The 20,044-nt window shown below is 42.7% G+C and overlaps 1 protein-coding gene across 2 annotated transcripts in view; it reads right to left on the bottom strand.

Annotated features, from left to right (window-relative positions):
• Positions 1-7,000: 7,000 nt before the first annotated feature.
• LOC142251245 (actin-binding protein WASF3-like) overlaps positions 7,001-20,044 on the bottom strand; it is a 186,894-nt gene continuing 173,850 nt past the window's right edge. For both annotated transcript variants that reach the window (XM_075323869.1, XM_075323870.1), the window contains exons 8-9: positions 11,400-11,785; positions 7,001-9,146 (exon numbers count right to left, since the gene is read on the bottom strand). In XM_075323869.1, coding sequence (XP_075179984.1) covers positions 8,989-9,146; positions 11,400-11,785 — 544 coding nt within the window. In that variant the 3' untranslated portion in view covers positions 7,001-8,988. The remainder of the gene's footprint in view (positions 9,147-11,399; positions 11,786-20,044) is intronic.

Below are 20,044 nucleotides of genomic sequence, written 5' to 3'. Positions count from 1 at the left end.
GTGACCATTTTCTTGAAGTCCGTCTTGTAAACCGTGGTCGATTCAATGGAGCTCGCAGTTAGATCAATGGCAACTGTCGCCAAGACTCCTCGTCCTGTGACACTCCTGAGTCGCTCCACTACAGTGACGCGCCTGCCACCGCCACAACACCCCAGCAGCTCACTGGCAGATCAATAGCACCTGCCGCCGCGACACCCCTGAGACTGCAGTATCGCTGACCCTCCTGAGTCGCAGTATCGCTGACCGCTGACCCTACCTCCTGTGACCTTCCGGAGCCGCTACACCACTGCCGCTCCCCCCTGGTGAGCATTAAGATTAAGACGTACTAGGATTATAAGACGGACCCTCATATGAACGTTAAAAATTATTTTTTCCTATTTTCTTCTTCTAAATTTGGGGACCCATATAATCTGGTGCATCTTATGAAACGAAAAATACGGTATATAAATCATAAGTGGTGGACAGCCCCTTTAACTGAAATTTGGATCATCTTTCCAAGCAGGTTTTTCTTAACTGCAAATAGTATTTTTTTTTAGTTTTGAAGAATTTCATCAAGTATCCACCCTGTATTCCTGTATTTAGGTTGTAAGTATCTGAACAGATTGCTAAATGTGTACCCCTAAAATAAAATGTAAAAATCTCCTGTATATTCTACAACGTGTAACAAACTTGTCTCTTCGGTCATTACTGATTTAATGTACATATTGGTTTCTTGGAATGGAGGGTGACAACCAATCTGGCTGTTACATGTCCCACAAAGGGTGGTGTCCAATATTCTCAGACTCCTGAATAACAATTCTGCCCAGTTACACGGCAATAAATGCTACTCGTATATTACTGCATCACTGACTACCGGACAGGAGCTGGCATCTAGACGATCAACTTTAGAAACAGGAAACTCACAAAAAGTAAATGGATGAATATAACTGTTATACACTGGATAGTAGTGTAAAACTAAAACTTAAAGTCACAGATCCTTTTCTGTAATTTTAGAAATGTTTTTTCATGATTTAGAACTTTCACAGGGAAAATATAGGCATTTGCTTAATGGCCACCAAAGCGGAACAATTGGTACCATGTTCAAAATATCACTAACTTTATAGTATACTTCAAGCTTAAGATACTTGCTGACCCCCAATATATATATTAATTATGATATATCAGAACATTCTGATTGGATCTGAGCAAGATATACCTGCGACCATATTATACTTTTCACAATATATGTAAAGATCTCGGCCCTTTAATGTCTAGTCACAAGTCTTCAAAGTTCCAAAATATTATTTCATCAAATACATAAATATCTATTATCAGTATTACGCAATTCATTGACCAAATGACATCAAATATGCATTGTAACACAGAAAAGTGCAACAGTATTGTGCAGAGCAATATAGGAACGTATTTCTGGCCCTCGGGCTGTACTGCAATATGCCTTATATACAAGTCAGGAGACATGCTATGTTTTGGCTAAAGCTAATCTCATAAAAAGAACGTTACGTAAACATCATCGCGTAATTTGGAAATTTAGAGATCAAGTATGGCTTATTTTAAGAGCGATTCTGCTTTTTTAATGTCAGATCATGTCTTTTACTATCAGACTGAGAGATGGAGGCATGTTATTGAAGAAAATCATTGCATTTAAAGGGCTTGTCCATTCTTGACAACCATTTTCTGAATTTAATATAAGGACATATGTAATAATAAAGTAATATCACTTGATTAGAAACCACCTGGAAAAAGCGTTCTGCAAAAATCCTCAGACTTTGTATTGCCATTGGCATCCAATACATTCTAAGGGCTCGTCATACCTCTAGATTCCCTTCTTAAAGCTTTATTATTTGACTCCAGTAGTGTGAAGAAGGTGAATAGGGTAACAGTTTCTTTGGTTTTCCCAAGTTGGGTGCACACTTCTTAATGTTGGAAAAACTAAACACTGGAATAAGGGCCACATGTTAAGGACTGAACTCACTGTTCTGGGGTCCCAACCAAGTGGGAGCGGGATCAGGTGGACCCATAAAAAAGAAAACGGACCCTAAAGTGCATCTAAACAGATACTGTTAATTATAAAATGCTTTATGAATTTGCTTTTTCCCAGGGTTGCCATATGGTCAAGAACGACCATATTTAAAGAGAGGAGGAATGTAAGAGGGTGTATAAAATGGTGATCGAGCTCCTGCCCCTGGAAAAACCAACCATGTTATTTTACAGCATAATGTGTTGTGTGATATACAGTGTAATAAGTATAACAATGCATAATGTTATATCCAAGGTATGTCATATAATGTAGTGTATATTGGTGTAAGCAATATAGGAATGTATAAGCTGGAGCAGAATTGATGATGAAATGTACAGTATGTGTATTGGTATAAGTTGTAATCTTATATACATATACATTATATACTAAATAAGTGTTATAGGTATGCAGGTGAAAGGTTAAATCTGCCAACAACAGACAGGTGACAGTTCAGATTAGCCTATAGGGGAGGAGCTAGTGCACAGGGAGAGAGACGATTTCTGTGGGAATGTCAGCTAGGAGGGCCTAGCCTATGACATGACAGAGACAGATTTCAGGTCTGAGGAGGAGCAGCAAGGCTGCTTGCTGTGGGTCATGTGACAGGAAAGAAAACCAAGAGCCACAAAAGCGAGATTTTACCAGAGTAAAAAGCCATATACAACACAGACAGAGTGACTGGAGTCGGGTCTGAATCTACTGAGCAAGTGAGTGACAGACAGATGGAGTCCTAAGGGAGACGCTCACCAGTACGGCACTCCATGGCTTATAGCTCAAGAAGAAACGGGCCTCCAGACTGGAACCCCACACACCCAGCCATGACCTCCATTTTCATGTAGCATGCCAGTGTGCGGCAGATGATTACCTCATCCACAACTACCACCCCGCATCAAATTACATCTACACCAACATTTCAGATCTGACCCAGCTACCAGACCATTCTCTTGCCTCTGGTTAGCTTCTTCGGACAGGAGCCCTTCCATGGAAACAATCCAGTGCACCCCATGATAAGACCAGATCTCTGTACAGATATTAAAGGGTGAAGGCCATTCATTAACTTATCCATAAAATATAACACAGCAAACTGTATTGGATAATTGATGCAGGGTCAGAAATTACATGAGTAGTAAAAGTACAGAATGCATTGACGTATTTTAAGGAGTTATTCAATAATTCATAAAAGGTTAGTTGAGCCTGGGATAAATGTAAGATCAATGGTGTCCAACAGTATACTAGTCTCAAATGAAAACAGGTCTAAGAATTCAGTTTGCGGGAAAGTTCCTATAACTTTTACTTGTTAACTGACGGGTATATCTTCTGCAATCAACAGCCATTTTATTCATCCAATGATCCTTCACCCAGGGCAATCAGTTATGGGATAACCGTCTCTAATTTTGCTTTTCCTGAAGCCAACTTATCAAAAACAAGAAAATCCCTCTATGCAAAATATTCCTCCAGTAATTAAAAAGATAACATCTGGTCATCGATTTGAAGGCTATGAATGCAGAAAATGAGTTTAATGCGACTCACGAAAATAAAAATAACTGGCAGGGTGTCTGCTATTTTAGGCTGCGCTGTATGATGCCACAACAAGATGCAAAGGAAGATCAAGGGAAAAGCTTTGATGTTGCAGCTGAAATATTGTTTCCTAGGAGACTGGATGAACTCCATCGTTTGAGGAGGAGGAGTAAATTCATGGTGTCTCTGAAGAGGCTGATATAGGAAATATCTGGAGTGTCTGATTACTAATAAAGGCTGCGTGTACAAGGCACACAAGGATCACAGCCAGCGAGCGCGGCGCACAATTCAGATTCCGTTCCGTGAAGTTGAGGCACAATTACATAAGTGATCTTGTAAATTTAGTCTATTATAAAACTTGCTATGGCTGCTCGATAATAACGTTTTTATTATACAGATTCTCTATATGTAGAGCTACATTTATTAAGCAATAGACGTGTTTCCATTGCTTATCCGGCATCACGTAGGCATCGGTCGCCACACGGCACCAAACATTTAAGGTTTAGAGGACTGAAGTGGCGTGGTAGTGGTCTTCAAACTGTCTGACCAGAATGATAAAGAAGAGCTCCTATTAAGTTTTTAATTTAATTTTTTGGATTATAACATGCACTTTTCCTTCCAAAAATTTAGGAGGAAATTGAGGGATGTGTCTTATAATCCGAATGTAGCTTACCGAGAAGTGGTGGAGTAGGGGTAACAGGAGACAGGGGCGATGCTGCGGATGCTGTGCTGGTGCTGCGGGCTGCTGTGCTGCAGGCTGCTGTGCTGCGGGTGGTGAAGCAGGGGCCATCCTGAAAATGTCGGCGGTGCGGGCTTCAAATAAAAGCACCTGAAGTAGGCGCGTGCGCAGATGGAGCTTTCTCATCTGCACACACGCAACCTCCATCCCAATTATCTCCCAGCAGCAGATTTAGGAAAATGGCGCCCGGAGGTGGCATCTACGCAGATGAGATCTCAACCTGTCATTGAGCCGATTGCTCAGTCTGTGCACGTGCCGACTCCCGGCGTCATTTCTTTGAAGACCGAACCGCCAACAGTTTCTGGATGTTGCCCACTTCACAGCGCCCACAGCGAGCATCCAGGACACACGCTGCACCGACCGCACCTTTGCCCTGCTCCACCACTGCCCCTGAGTCCTGTGACCTGCTCCACCATCGATGCCACCTCTCCCCCTCCCTGGTAAGATGCCACTGGATTGTAAGACGAACCCCTTTTTACCTTTTATTTTTCTCTAAATTTGGGGTGCGTCTTATAAACAGAAACATACGGAAATTAAATGTGTGTGTGTGTGCTATGATACTCATCTACCATTGCTCTCTTCGATGTCCAGCACCGTTGTGGTTCATTTCTGAGTGACGTCACCCCAATTGTGACTCTCTGGCTCACTCTGTCTCTTTTACATTGTAAGTCTATGGAGCCTTGTTCAGACATTCCATAGACTTACATTGCAAAAGTAATTTCTAGGTCACACAAAGCGCAGTGTGACTAAGAGAATCTGGAGGAGGGTGACAGCAATGAAAAGAGGAGAACGGCGCTGGACACCGGAGAAAGCAGCCATAGGTAAATATATTATCACATTCACACTTCATTACATACACATATACACACATTTCATTAATAAAAAACTTAATGAGAGTACTTCATTAACTAAGAGTCTCAAGTTCTGTTTTGTAAACTTTTGCTTAACTACAATAGAACAAATATAACATTGTATGAGTTTTGGATGTGTGGTTTTCATTTTCTACAGTTATAGCATTACTTGCCTGTGTCTTCTCTAAATGGCCTGTATACTGGTTTAGATTCCTAAATACATGTCCACCCAGTCCATAATGGATGAATTGGTCTCGTTTTGTAATCCCTTGGGGCACATCAGAATTAAAATAATGGTAAATGATTAGATTGAATCTATTTCGCTGTTGTTTTAGTCTTTCTACATTGGGGCGTTTACTAGATGGAGGAAGTTTTCAGGAGATACAAATCCACGACTGGATCCAGAAGAGATAACTAAGATACTAGACACAAGATTTCATCCCATACATTAAACCAGACCAACAGGAAAACTACCCTAGATCACAGTTAACCTGGCACCTCTCCTCCACCCTATTTTACCCAGAAAGCAAGAATGTATCCCTCCACTGCCTTATACCACTAGGTAAGCCATCCTTCGACCCTCCTCTCCACCCAAACTACCAGAGAATCAGACATTTAAGCTCTCCTCCACCCTAGACAGACAGAAAGGCTAGCGTTAACTAGATCCTAGACCGACAGGTAAGCTAGAATTAACCCTTCCATTACCCAAGACCAACAGGCAAGCAGGCAGTAATGAAAAAAAATATATTTGTAAAAGCAAAAAAGTATTTAACTGAGCTGGGACATATATTCGGGTATAATTTTAGGGATTTGTAACAGCAAAAAAGCAAAAATGTATTAAACTGAGCTGGGACGTATATTAGGGCATAATGTTAGTGTTGGTTCTCTCCTTATGGCTCCCTGCTTTGCCTGCTTTGATATATGGGAAAACATTAGAGAATTAGCAAAAAGGCGCAATTCAGATGTCCTAATTACTATGATGATCTTACATCTAATTGGAGATTTTCTGCTTATATAATATCATTATTTACATACATAACTGTTTACTATCATATATCTTGTGTAATCCAAATACATTGTATGTAGCTGTTACAGTCAACCAAAATATGTAAAGGAGGGCAATGTTTTGTAGTCAAATAGACAAGTATATGCTCCATGCATGAGATGTGTATATATCCCAATGGTGAAGGTTTTTGGGAATAACCATTCCTAATCTTAGCTCAGAATTAGTGGATCATGCTCTGTGCCATTCCCATGATATCTGGTGAAGGTTTTTGGGAATAACAATTCCTAACCTTAGCTCAGAATTAGTGGATTATGTTCAGTGCCAATCCCATTATATCTGGTGAAGGTTTTTGGGAATAACCATTCCTAACCTTAGCTCAAAATTAGTGGATTATGCACAGTGTCATTGCCATGATACCTCATGTACATGAGTGCTAAAATTGAGATTTGACAATTCACAAAGTAGACAGCATGTATCTACGTAAAGTGGTGACACGTTTGTCACAGGACAAGTTCTCTTTATATTATGGAATCTGTGATATGTTCTATCAAAACTCCATAGCTTGAATCATAACATTGAATTAACTAAAGAGCAACAAAGTATTGTGTGCGTAGCCTAAAACCCCCCATACACTGTAGATAGCTGTCAGCCGAGCAATGGTTCCCCCAGCAACAATCTTGTCCTATTCTCCCATACACAGGAGCGCTCAGATGGCCAAGCACTCCTAGGTTCTCTACAAAGAGAGCGGCTGAAGGGGGCTTATCGCTTAGAATACAAAAGGATTTGTAGTCCGAAACTGGACATCATCTTTCAGAAGAATGTTATAACAAAGAGGATCGGCACTCACATCAAACTTGCTTCTTTCTGTTCTTTGTTTATTCCATTTTCAAAATAAGACAATATAATGACGCGTTTCAGTCATAATTGCAGACCTTTCTCAAACCATGTACTGTATTGTATTATTTTGAAAATGGATTAAACAAAGAAAAGAGAGAAGCAAGTTTGCTGTGAGTGCCGATCCTCTTTGTTATATTGATGTGGAGTCCATCCTGGAATTCAAGCATCGCAAAACGGGAGTGCCCACCTGTTCTGTGATTATACTGACTCAGAAGAGTGTTGGGTACTGTCCATATGAAAAGTCCACATTGCAAAGTAGAAGACTGTGGTGGTCACTTATGAAGCTCTATGTGACTGTATAATGAAGCCAAGTGGATTAAGTGTGATGCTACAAGTAGAGTATGTTAGAAATGCACTCCCATGAAACGTTTTATGCACTAAACCTGTATAAATATATATATGTAATGTAGTGTAAATGCATTAAGATACTCACCGATCACCATCATCCTCAGTTTCCAACTCTGCTCTTGTCTTCTTCTCACTCACATGACTGAAATTCCGACTCACCGGATCACACTGGGATTTAATTGTGAACTGGAAATTGAATTTACATTGTAATCTATGGAACCTCATTCTGATGCTCCATAGGCTTACATTGTAAAAGCGTCTTCCAGATCATACAAAGAATCCAGTGAGATATAGAGAGTCAAATTTCAGTCACGTGAGTGAGAAGAGGACCAGAGCAGCACTGGAAACCGGGGAAGATGGGGATTGGTGAGTATATTATCACACATATACATTTACCCGGATTACACAGGTTTTGAGCATAAAACATTTCATGGAATTGCTTCTACTTGTATAAAGACTTTCTCCTCTAGAAGCAATAGCTCTAGTGGAGGATTATTTTTAATATGACATGTGACAGAGAATGCCCATTATTTGTTTGGGGTTGTGCACTGAATCCATGGACCTATATAAGATCCCTATTGCAACCATATAGAAAACAGTTCATATCATGGACATGAGGCTTTAATGCTTTAATGCTTCCTATATGATCTTCTTTTCAGGGTTCTTTATGGAAACTCCTAAAGCTTTGATATTAAATTTAAAATAAATTTTGGTGTAAAAACTAGTGATAGATTTCCTTTTAGTAAGAAAATTGGGAAAACCTGAATGTACAAAACAGAAGTCTTACAATTAATGGTGGCTTTGAAATTCTCAGATGATCCTCTTAGTTTTAAGAGATTGGCTACATTTTTAGGCAATTTATTAAGGCAGTTAAGAGCAGCGATAAAAAATCTATGAATAGTCATAACTATTTGTAAAATGATTATGAAACTGCCGACTAGCCCCCCCTCGAATGGAGCAGCAGGGGGTACATGAAATAGTACAACTTTCTGAGCTGTATGTGTTTGGTAGCTCATCAGATTCTCTATGATTTTAATGGCACTGTGTGGACACTAATTCCATTTGCCATTGAGTCTTGGAAGATGTCATGCCTATATATCGCACCGTTCTCTTTAACACTAGACGTCCCAGAAATTTCGAGCTCCATAGGGTTCCAATGGTAGAAATGTTAAATGACCCCTCTCTGGGACTTCTAGTATTAAGCTATAAACCCTTCAGCGATATTAGTCCTGTCAGATACTATAATATGGCACGCAGTGTTGTGCTTTTAATATAACATGACGCTGTTGTTTGTCTCTTATGTTGCCACATACCGCAAAATAATACATAGAGAGGACACAATTGTGCAGCTGAAGTTTGTGTTGAGTGCCATAGATCTGTATACTGTAGTGTATTACTACGGCCCATAGTAGCAACAGCAGGATGCAGAATATAGTCTTCTCATAAAATTGACTCATCTACACAAGTGGAAATTGTCAGCCATGTAAATATACACAAACATCCACAGACAGAGCTCAGTGATATTGGCAGCTGCACCACTGTATAATACGCTTTGTGTCCATTGCAGAAGTTATGTGAGAGTTGGGATTGATAATATAAGAAACACTCCAATTCTTTAATCAGACCATTCATTCTCTTCCAATTCTGAGTCATCGTCAGACTCACTGTATTCCACAGCAATCCGGCGGGACAAGATTGTGGCCACGTCATTGCCAACTGGCTCCTTCTTTGCCTCCTGTTCTCTTTGCTCTTGAACTTTCCGTAGTTGGATACCTAAACAACAACCAGACGCATCAGCACATATCATATGCTTAATAAATAAGATAGGAGGTAACAGATAATACAGATTTAATAAACTATCATTCAAAATCAGTGCAAAGTGGAAGAATAAAGAGGCATTTGCACTGTACGATTATCATGAACATGAGTTTCTAGGAGCGCTCGTTGCACGATAATTGTAGAGTCTAAACAGGCTGCCCATCACCCGATAAACAAGCACAATGCTCATTCTGCATTTCACGAGGAGAAAAGAGTTTTCGGCAGCACCTCATATTGTGCCTATGTGCACTGAACAATTCAGTATAAACCTTCTATAGATTGTTCAGTGCACAGTTGAAGACAAGTCAGCTTGTGTAATCTGGCTATTAAAGGACCACCAACAGGCAGCATGTTTAACAGCACCTACTTATAACCACTAGTGATCAGCGGACTCGAAGATACCCTTGGCAGGTCCATCCAGATTTAAAAAAAAAAAAATGATTCTGGCCCAGAATTGTTCCCAGATATCTGGCCGAATGGTGGAGCCCATATAAATCTATGGGGACTAGAATCTAGCACTTTAAAATGGTGGTAGAAGGAATAAAGGGATGGAGCAAGCACGGTTTACTTATCGAATCTCCCGCACGGCTGCAACGCTAATACCAGGGCCGCTCATTAACCTTATATATATGCACTGCTTCTCTCACCCACCGGCAGTCTTATTGGTTGCACTCGGACGCGCCCCCATCCTGTGTGACAGCGTGTCTGACTGCAACCAGTCAGAAGTGCTGTGTGTGCGTCTCTATTGGTGTAAAAATAAAAAAAAAATGGCATAAGGCCCCCTATATTATGATACCCAGTACAGAGAAAGCAAACGGCAACAGGCTGCAGCCCCAGCAGTGCGCTTATCTTTGGCTATGTATCACAAAAAGAGAGCAGCTTTTTTTTTTAATTGTTTAAATAAATTAAGAAAACTCGGCGTGCGGTCCCCCCAATTTTGATACCCAGCTAATTTTGATAGATCTTTCTAACTTTCTATCTTGGATCCTGGTTGTTTGAGCCTCTGGTACTGACAACTGCACATCTGCACTTTATTGGTGGGTACCTGCATTAAATGGTGGCTACAATGCCCCGTGTTTTGGGTCATTTATGCATTTGAGATTTTAAATCATCAATTGGCATGAATGCAGTCTATTGTATACCTTTTTCTGAGATACATTTGAGCCATGTGCACTGGTCAAGTTAATATAATATTTTTGCCTACATCCCTTCTAATATCAATGTAACTTATATTTATCTATGATAAGATTGTACCAATTTGTTCCATCCATTTAATTACAGCTATGTGCAATATGTGCATTATATGCTCACACCCAGTTCTTCCTTTTGTATGTTTTTAAACACCCTTTTTTATGTGTATTCACTTGAATCCCCCCCCCCACTTTTTTTTTTTTAAAATATAAATACATTATCTGCACAATATACTTCTTTTTCCTCCTGTTTTTTCTTAAGATAGGGACAAAGATGGGGAACATTACTATAGGATGGGGACAAGGAAAAGGCACATTACTACAGGATGGGGACAATGATGGGCACATTACTACAAGATGGGGACAAGGATGGGCCCATCACTGTAGGATGGGGCACAATACTACAAGGGGACAAGGATGGGCACAATACAATAAGATGGGGAACATTACTAAAAGATGTTGGCCAAAATTACTATATGGTGCTAATTGTAACACTATTAGTTACAAGAAAGGGATAAAATGTTAAAAAAAATTCAAAATAAGGCATGACATTTGTTTTACCATCAAAAATGTTTGTTTTTCTTTTTTTTTTTTATATTTAAGCAAAGAACGTGCATGTTTGTGATAATAAACAAGTGATAAATGTTCAAAACCAGTGATCCAAAGGTGTGTAAAAAAAAATAAAAATATATATATATATATATATATATATATATATATATATATATATATATATATATATATGGTACCAATAAAAATGTCACTTTGTCCTGCTAAGAATGCGGCCCCCCAAATTATTTTTTTTCCTCTGTGCGGCCCATACACCCAGCCCAGTTTGAGATCCCTGGCTTAGACTATTGTAAAAGAGAGTCAATTCTCAAATGTATTCATAGCAAAGTAAGAATAAATTTAAAGTATTTCCATAAGTAATATACCATTAATAATTTTAGAAAGCTACAATTTATCACATTTATTATTCTATGTGGAGACAAGGATACAACAACAGAAAAACACTTACCTCTGCGGATTGCAGCCAGAAGGTCACTCCTAGCATCGCTCATAGGAATGAGTGGAATCTGAGGTTTCCTTGGTTCCACAGTGACAGTGGGAGGGGAAGCTGAATGTGCAGGTGAAGCTGTAATAACTAGATGGCCAGGAGGGGGTGGGGGAGGTGCTATAGGTGGTCCCAAAGAACCAATTTGGGGAGGAGAACCAGTGTATGGACAGGGTGGAGCTGGAGGTGGGGCAGGGACATATGAAGTCATGGAGGCAACAGCATTGAGAGCTACTGGAGTAGGCGCTGAAATTGGGCTGTCAAAAGCTGTTTGTGCAGACGGAATTACAGGAGGAGGCGGTGGAGGTGCAGGAGGCACAAAATATTCAGTCATAGGACCTTGCTGGCCACTGAAATGAAAGAAAAAAAAGATAAACTTAATTTGTTGGCAGTATGTCTATAAAAGTAGACAGAATACAGCATTAAAGGGAACCTGTCACCAGATTTGGCCCCTATAATCTGCGGCCACCACCAGTGGGCTCTTATAAACAGCACTCCAGAATACTGTATATAAAAGCCTAGGCCGCTATTATAGTGTCACGCTCCCGATGCCTCAGCACCGCTCCTTACCTACTGAGCCGGTCTCACCATCGCACCACCACTCCTTGCTCACTGAGCCGGTCTCACCATCGCACCACCACTCCTTGCTCACTGAGCCGGTCCCTGCATCGCACCACCGCTCCGTACCTACTGAGCCAGTCACACCTGCATCGCACCACCGCTCCGTACCTACTGAGCCAGTCACACCTGCATCGCACCATCGCTCTGTACCCACTGACCCAGCCTCGCCAACGCACCACCGCTCCTTCCTCACTGGTCCTGTTCACGCGTCCACCGGTCATGGCTGCCGCTCCCGCTCTTGCTCCCCTGAGTCCTGTTCCAGGTCTCAGGAGTCTGACTCTGAGTCTTAGACACATGTTTCTGTATAGGACCGGGCCGCGCCCACTCACCTGGTGTTATAGGCCCAGCACTGCTGCAACAGGAAATGACCTGAGGCTGTGCTGGGTATATAAGACTGGCCTTTCCATGTGGGCGAGGCCTGATCATCGCTTGTGTTTCTTTGCCTTGTCTTGTGAGCTAGGTGCTCAGGTCCTTTTGTTCCTGTTTCCTGTATTACTGCCTTAAAGTACGCTGTGACCCTAGTGACCTGGTCCTGTCTTTGCTTCCTGATACCTGCACCTGTTCCTGTACTGTCCTATGGGACTCCATGACCCTGGTGACCTGGTTCTTCCCGTTCCTGCCACGCTAGTGCTCCAGCTACCGTGTACCCTGCCCTCCAGGTGGGGTGCTCGGTCCAGTGGATCCACCTCATGGGCCTACCAGTCTTCCCTGGCCCTCACATATAGCACATAAAAAACACTTTTATAATACTCAAATAAGGTGCGGACTGATCTGATGAGTGTTGCTGCTCTCTGGTCCGGCGCCTCTTCTCTGCGGCGATCACCGTCCTCCTTCTTCTGAAGCCCATGTGCATGATACGTCCTACGTCATCCACAATATCCGACACTGTGATACTGCGCAGGCACACTTTGATCTGTCCTGATGAGGGCAGATCAAAGTACTGTAATGCACAGGCACGAGAAAAGATTAAAGACCGCATGCGCACTACAATACTTTGATTTGATCTGCTCTGAGCAGGGAAGATCAAAGAGCGCCTGTGCAGGATTGCAGTGTCGGATAGTGTAACATAGGACATATCATGCATACGGGCCTCAGAAAAAGGAGGAGGGTGATTGACACAGAAAGGAGGCACTGGACCGGAGAGCAGCGACACCCATCGGACCAGAGCCCCCTTAGGTGAGTATTATAAAAGTGTTTTTTACGTTATACAGATTAGCCTGGGCTCTTATATACGGCATTCTGGAGTGCAGTATATAAGAGCCCACTGATGGTGGCCGCAGCTTATAGGGGCCAAATCTTGTGACAGGTTCCCTTTAAGTTCTATCCTGGGTATAGGTGCCTCACCTATTACATTTATCTCTGACCCAGGGAAGCCACTTCCCTGGATGTATCTACCGAAGGACGAGATGCCTGCCAACCAAAGAATAATAAGCAATAAGAATGATAGAATACTTCGATTATTTGGCTTCGCAAATATTTTCTGAATACCTCGCCGCTATTTGACTATTCGATGCGCAATATAAGTCTAAGGGAAGACCGAACAGCTGTTATTCAGATTTCCAATAGTCTTACATTGCGCATCGAATATTCGCAAATAATCGAATAGTGGCGAGGTATTCGGAAAATTTTCGCGAAGCCGAATAATCGAAGTATTCGATCATCCCTTATGAGGAACACAAAGAAGAATGCAAAAGTTAACCTGTGCATAGGTTCCTTTATATTTTACCAATTAACCTCATAATTATGTATGCATCAAGCCTAGATTTAGTGAAATATCTGCCTGGGATGTCACAAATTATTGATGAGAGCCAGAAAGACAACTAACGTAGTAAATAAATGATGACATTTAGAATTTGTAGTTATTTTTACATCTCGGGGTACAGTCAGCCTGGCCTCCTCCTTTCTGTGTCAGTACTGGATGATATGCAATGACTGTGAACAGGCAGATAAATGATCTCTAATAATATGACAACATAATCGTAAAAAGAAAGATACTGAATTAAATGGATCAATTCATTTTCCTATAAAAATAAGAAATACTAGGCATAAGACAATATATCAGTTTTGCCCGGATCGTTCCAGAAAGTGCTTTGCGTTCCTAATAGTAATCCCAGTAGTCTTCCCTGAGATTATGTATGTGTAAGAAATACACAAGGCACATAATAATAATGCCTAATAATTTAGATACAAGCCCAATCACAATGAATCGTGCTGTTAGAATTAAGTCGATTTATTCACAAAGCTGCACACTGACAAAATCTGACAGCCAATGAAATATTATCCAGAATGAGATGGATGGAGTCCAAGTGTAGTGCGCTGTCCCACAGTCCATAGCCTAATCACGCTGATATTTCTACATCTGTCACAGAAGTTAGCTAAATGCTTCTTGGCAATGAGTGTGAATGGCGTCTGGTGCCAGGTCTGGGATTTAACACTTGCTGCCGTCACCGCTTCGCCTAGAAAGACGTGGTAACTCTCCAAGGTGCTGAAGACGTACTATCTACAGGAACCTGTGTGTATTTCTATCTATAAAACATATATATTTATATACACAAGTAAACCAGAACATACGGTCATTTCACAAGTGTGCTATCTGAAATATCTGCCACGTAACCACGGACTCTGGAGCAGGAGAGCTGTGTCCTATTTCTGCATCCATGAGAATGGACCCTGTACGTTTAAAGGGAATCTTATTTGTTCTTTAGCAAATAACATGTTACAGACCGTCGGGGAGCACAAAAACACAAAGTGAACGGCGTGTGGATTATCCTTCCATGAATAAGACCTTTTGGTTGAAACGCGTAGGATAATCCACACGCCATTCACTTTGTGTTTTTGTGCTCCCCAACAGTCTGTAAGATGTTATTTGCTAAAGCAACAAGTAAACTTCATTTTTAATTCATCCTCCTTCTTCTTGATGCTAGACTCCTGTTTCCTTTGATTCTACCTACCGCCCGGGCCAGGGCATTTCCGTGCATCAATGCAGGATCCTGGAGTGAAGAGCTGACAAAACTCCTATTTTTTCTATTTAAACGGAATGTGTCACCAGGTTTTTGCCACCTAATCTGTGAGCAGTATAACATAGGGACAGAGATCCTGATTCCAGTGATGTGTCACTTACTGTGCTGCTTAGTGTGGCTTTTGATAAAATAACTGATTAATCAGCAGTAGATTATCATTAAAGGACTACTTGGCATGCTGTCAGGTAGTCCAGCATATTCCTGAGCTCTATATAACTGCTAGATCTGCAGCAGAGAAAACATTGATTTTCTCAAAATGACAGCAAACAGCTCAGCAAGTGACACATCGCTGGAATCAGGGTCTCTGTCTCTACATTATGCTGCTTTCAGATGGGGTAGCAAAAGCCTAGTGATAGATTCCCTTTAAGGGGTAAGCAAGCATTGGGTTCTTTTTGGTTTTTTTCCATAACTAATTAGTACACATAAAAATAAAAAACTTTGTACTATATCTTCTAAGAGAAATGCACTTCCTTCTCCCTCCGGACTGATCTTTCATTCCCAAAATGCTCTATTCAAGGGTTAAAATGTGTCTTCAGTGAATACAAATTTTTCCATTAATGAAATAGGAGAAGGCGGTTAATTTTCATAAGGTTCTATGGAGACCTGTACCTCGTTTCAGGAGAACTTGCAGCAGAATGTCTGTCCACCTTAAGCCAATTTTCGGTGTAAGGCTTAAATATAAGCCTTACCCTAAAAATGAGCCCTAGTCGCGGTTCAATAATTAAGTGTCCATGTAGTTAAAAAAGTTAAAGAATACTGCAGGACACTTCAGTATAGAAAGCGGATACTCTTACAAGAGAGACGAAAGAAGACAAATGACCCCACAATTATACTCACCAGACGCCGAACAGGAGGACCTGCAGCAGAACGCACAGCCACATACATCAGATCACCCACACACATCAGACCACACCCCCACATACATCAGATCACACCCACACATCAGATCGTACACCTACACACAAAACACCACTCACACACATCAGATCATACACCCACATACATCAGATCACACACACACACCAGATCGCACGCCCACACACCAGATCGCACGCCCACATATATCAGATCACACACACACACCAGATCGCACACCCACGCACACATCAGATCGCACACACATCAGATCGCACACCCACGTACATCAGATCGCACACACATCAGATCGCACACCCACGTACATCAGATCACACACACACCAGATCGCACACCCACACACATCAGATCGCACACCCACGTACATCAGATCACACACCCACACACATCAACAAACAAAGAAAAAAGCGCGATCAGACATCCAGTGCAACTAAATATATATTTTTTATTATTTGTACAAATGCATGGCATGGGAATAAGCATAAACAGAGGGCATCCAACGGTGGTGTCAATCATTTACAATGATGCAACTATTGCTTAATGGGACCACTGGTGGTGGAGAGTATCTGCGAAACCCAGCAGACAATAATCACAATGTCCATATTAAATCCCCTACCATGGGGTATAGTACGCATATACCTGTCCAGGGTTTTCCACAGAACCACCACACCATCAGATGGCCAAACAAGTCATAGTACACAACCAATGTTATATGTAAAGCCCACCATAACACCATGTAACACTCACCGAGGCCCCCCACCCGACGGACGTCAGTTTCGGCGGATGCCTGCGTCAGGGGTGGGGGGCCTCGGTGAGTGTTACATGGTGTTATGGTGGGCTTTACATATAACATTGGTTGTGTACTATGACTTGTTTGGCCATCTGATGGTGTGGTGGTTCTGTGGAAAACCCTGGACAGGTATATGCGTACTATACCCCATGGTAGGGGATTTAATATGGACATTGTGATTATTGTCTGCTGGGTTTCGCAGATACTCTCCACCACCAGTGGTCCCATTAAGCAATAGTTGCATCATTGTAAATGATTGACACCACCGTTGGATGCCCTCTGTTTATGCTTATTCCCATGCCATGCATTTGTACAAATAATAAAAAATATATATTTAGTTGCACTGGATGTCTGATCGCGCTTTTTTCTTTGTTTGTTGTCTGTATACTATGCGATTTATCCATGGTCCGCATGTTGCCACGCACCATTAATATAATATAATATATGGAAAATAATTTGGTAATGTTATGATGGTGGCGTGTACGTCAAAGAGTATAATCTTTACCCACACACATCAGATCGCACACCCACATACATCAGATCACACCCACACCAGATCGCACACCCACACACATCAGATCACACCCACACCAGATCGCACACCCACATACATGAGATCACACCCACACACCAGATCGCACACCCACACACATCAGATCGCACACCCACATACATCAGATCACACCCACACCAGATCGCACACCCACATACATCAGATCACACCCACACCAGATCGCACACCCACACACATCAGATCGCACACCCACATACATCAGATCACACACACACCAGATCGCACACCCACACACATCAGATCGCACACCCACATACATCAGATCACACCCACACCAGATCGCACACCCACATACATCAGATCACACCCACACCAGATCGCACACCCACATACATCAGATCACACCCACACACCAGATCGCACACCCACACACATCAGATCGCACACCCACACACATCAGATCGCACACCCACACACATCAGATCGTACACCCACATACATCAGATCACACACCAGATCGCATACCCATACACATCAGATCGCACACCCATACACATCAGATCGCACACCCCCATACATCAGATCACACACACACACACACACACCAGATCGCACACCCACACATCAGATCGCAAACACACACATCAGATCACACGCAAACACACAACAGATCACACACACACACATCACAACACACACACAATCACACACTAGATCACACACACTCACCACATCTGGCAATTCTGATTGGCCAGCAGGGGAAGATGGGACGCAATGCAGTGGAGCATGAAGACTTGTGGTGGAACGTATGAAGGACCTGTGGTGGAAGACATTGATGCATTCCACAGCAGGTCCTCTATGCGTTTCACTGCACTGCATGCCATCTTCACCTGCTGGCCGGAAGCAATCAGTATTCCCAGATGTGGTGAGTGTTTATGTAGCGCCCCTGAGCATATCAGGGTGCCCCAAGGTACTGCAATCCTTACCCAGGGTGCAGGGCCTACCCCCCATGGTTCCAGGTTCCCAATAACCAGTGTCACTCCATCAGCACTACAAATTCCAACCACACCTCACATCAAACCTGTCAGACACACTAGTGTCAAACCTATCAGGTCAGGCACACCAGTTAAGCTGGGAAAGGCCATCCACCTAGGGGTCAGGCAGACTGGTGGGAGGGAGGAAGTGGAGAGCAGAGCAGTGAGAGCCCTCAAAGAGTGAGGAGCTGGGAGTTGTAACTTACGGGGAGCGAAACCAAGGTTGGGTTGCAGACCGTGGTCTGAGACCACAGGAGTCGGGGACTGGTGGCAGTGACATCGGAAAGGATGCAACGGATATAGTCTAGGAGGAATGTCGGCATCAGAACCCCAAAAGAACTGACTGGTATCAAGCACGGCGGAGTACAGGACCCTAGATCAGGAGCAGGTTCATCCGTCCTGATAATTAACCTGGGAGGGAGAGTATCTTCACGAACTTCCCTAAAAGCTCAGAGATTGAAGGCATCAGCACAACGTGGGGGATAGGGTTTTCCAGTAAAGCAATCCACTGAAATCCCAAGTGCCAGCCATCAAGAGCACAGCTACACTCTACATAGTGAGTGGGGCCCTAAAGGCTGCATTACATGTTACGATTTATCTGACGATATGTCGTCGGGGTCACGGATTCCGTGACGCACATCCGGCATCGTTAGCGACGTCGTTGCGTGTGACACCTACGAGCGACTCCAAACGATCGTAAATAGGTTAAAAATCGTTGATCGTTGACACGTCGTTCACTTTCAAAATATTGTTCATCGTTTGGAACGCAGCAAACATATTGGTACGTTTGACACCCTGCAAACGACGAACAACATCCACACGACCACCTTGGCCAAACCATATATCGCTGAACGATTTTGCGTCGCTTGTGCAATCGTTACGTGTGACCGCTAATAATCGACCTATGAGTGATCTCGGCAAATCGTAACTACGATCTGGGCGTGTCACATCGCTAATGAAATCGTCAGATAAATCGTAGCGTGTAAAGCGGCCTTTACAGCTTCAAGCCAAGGGGCCACAACAGACAACTAAATTGTGCATGGAGGCAGGGTCCGGACTATCAAGTGACACCGGTGGGAGCAGACACATGGACGGGCTCCCCTGTAGTGACTGGATGCACAGAGACTTTGGTCTATCTTCAGTGTGAGTGTCTGCTTTATAATCCTCATCCTGCACCACGACTACCTACAGTGAGTACTCTGTTCCCCTGCACCCTGCGCTCCCAGGCATTCCCCAAAAATCCCAGAGGCCAGGGCCTTCCCTACCTGCAGAGGGAGTGACACCTTGCTGCCCCACACTATCTATGTATGTGCGATCTGATGTGTGAGGGTGTGCAATCTGATGTATGTGTGCAATCTGATGTATGTGTGTATGAGTATTAGTGTGCAATCTGATGTATGTAAGTGTGTCGGCCAGAAGCAGGGGAGGACGGAATGCAGCACATCTGCTGGGAGCTCCCACCGAAGACTGCAGGAGGACCTGTGAGCGACACAGACGTCCAGGGTCTAGTAACTATGATTCTCCTGGGAAGGGGGGGTCTGCTTTTTTGGGGGGGTAAACTATGTTTCCCAAGAATAAACCCTACCCTGAAAATAAGCCCTATCGCATTTTTCGGGGCCAAAAATATGATAAGACAGTGTCTTATTTTTGGAGAAACACGATATCTCCCATCTCAGTACTGGGAAAGCCTGTTATAATTTTACCCATGAATTATAAGTGAAAGATCAATCCTGCAGGAGAGGAAAGCGGATTTC

The sequence above is a fragment of the Anomaloglossus baeobatrachus genome, chromosome 9 (assembly GCF_048569485.1).
Source record: "Anomaloglossus baeobatrachus isolate aAnoBae1 chromosome 9, aAnoBae1.hap1, whole genome shotgun sequence".
Lineage (NCBI taxonomy): Eukaryota > Metazoa > Chordata > Amphibia > Anura > Aromobatidae > Anomaloglossus > Anomaloglossus baeobatrachus.
This window is presented reverse-complemented; position numbering and strand designations above follow the sequence as displayed.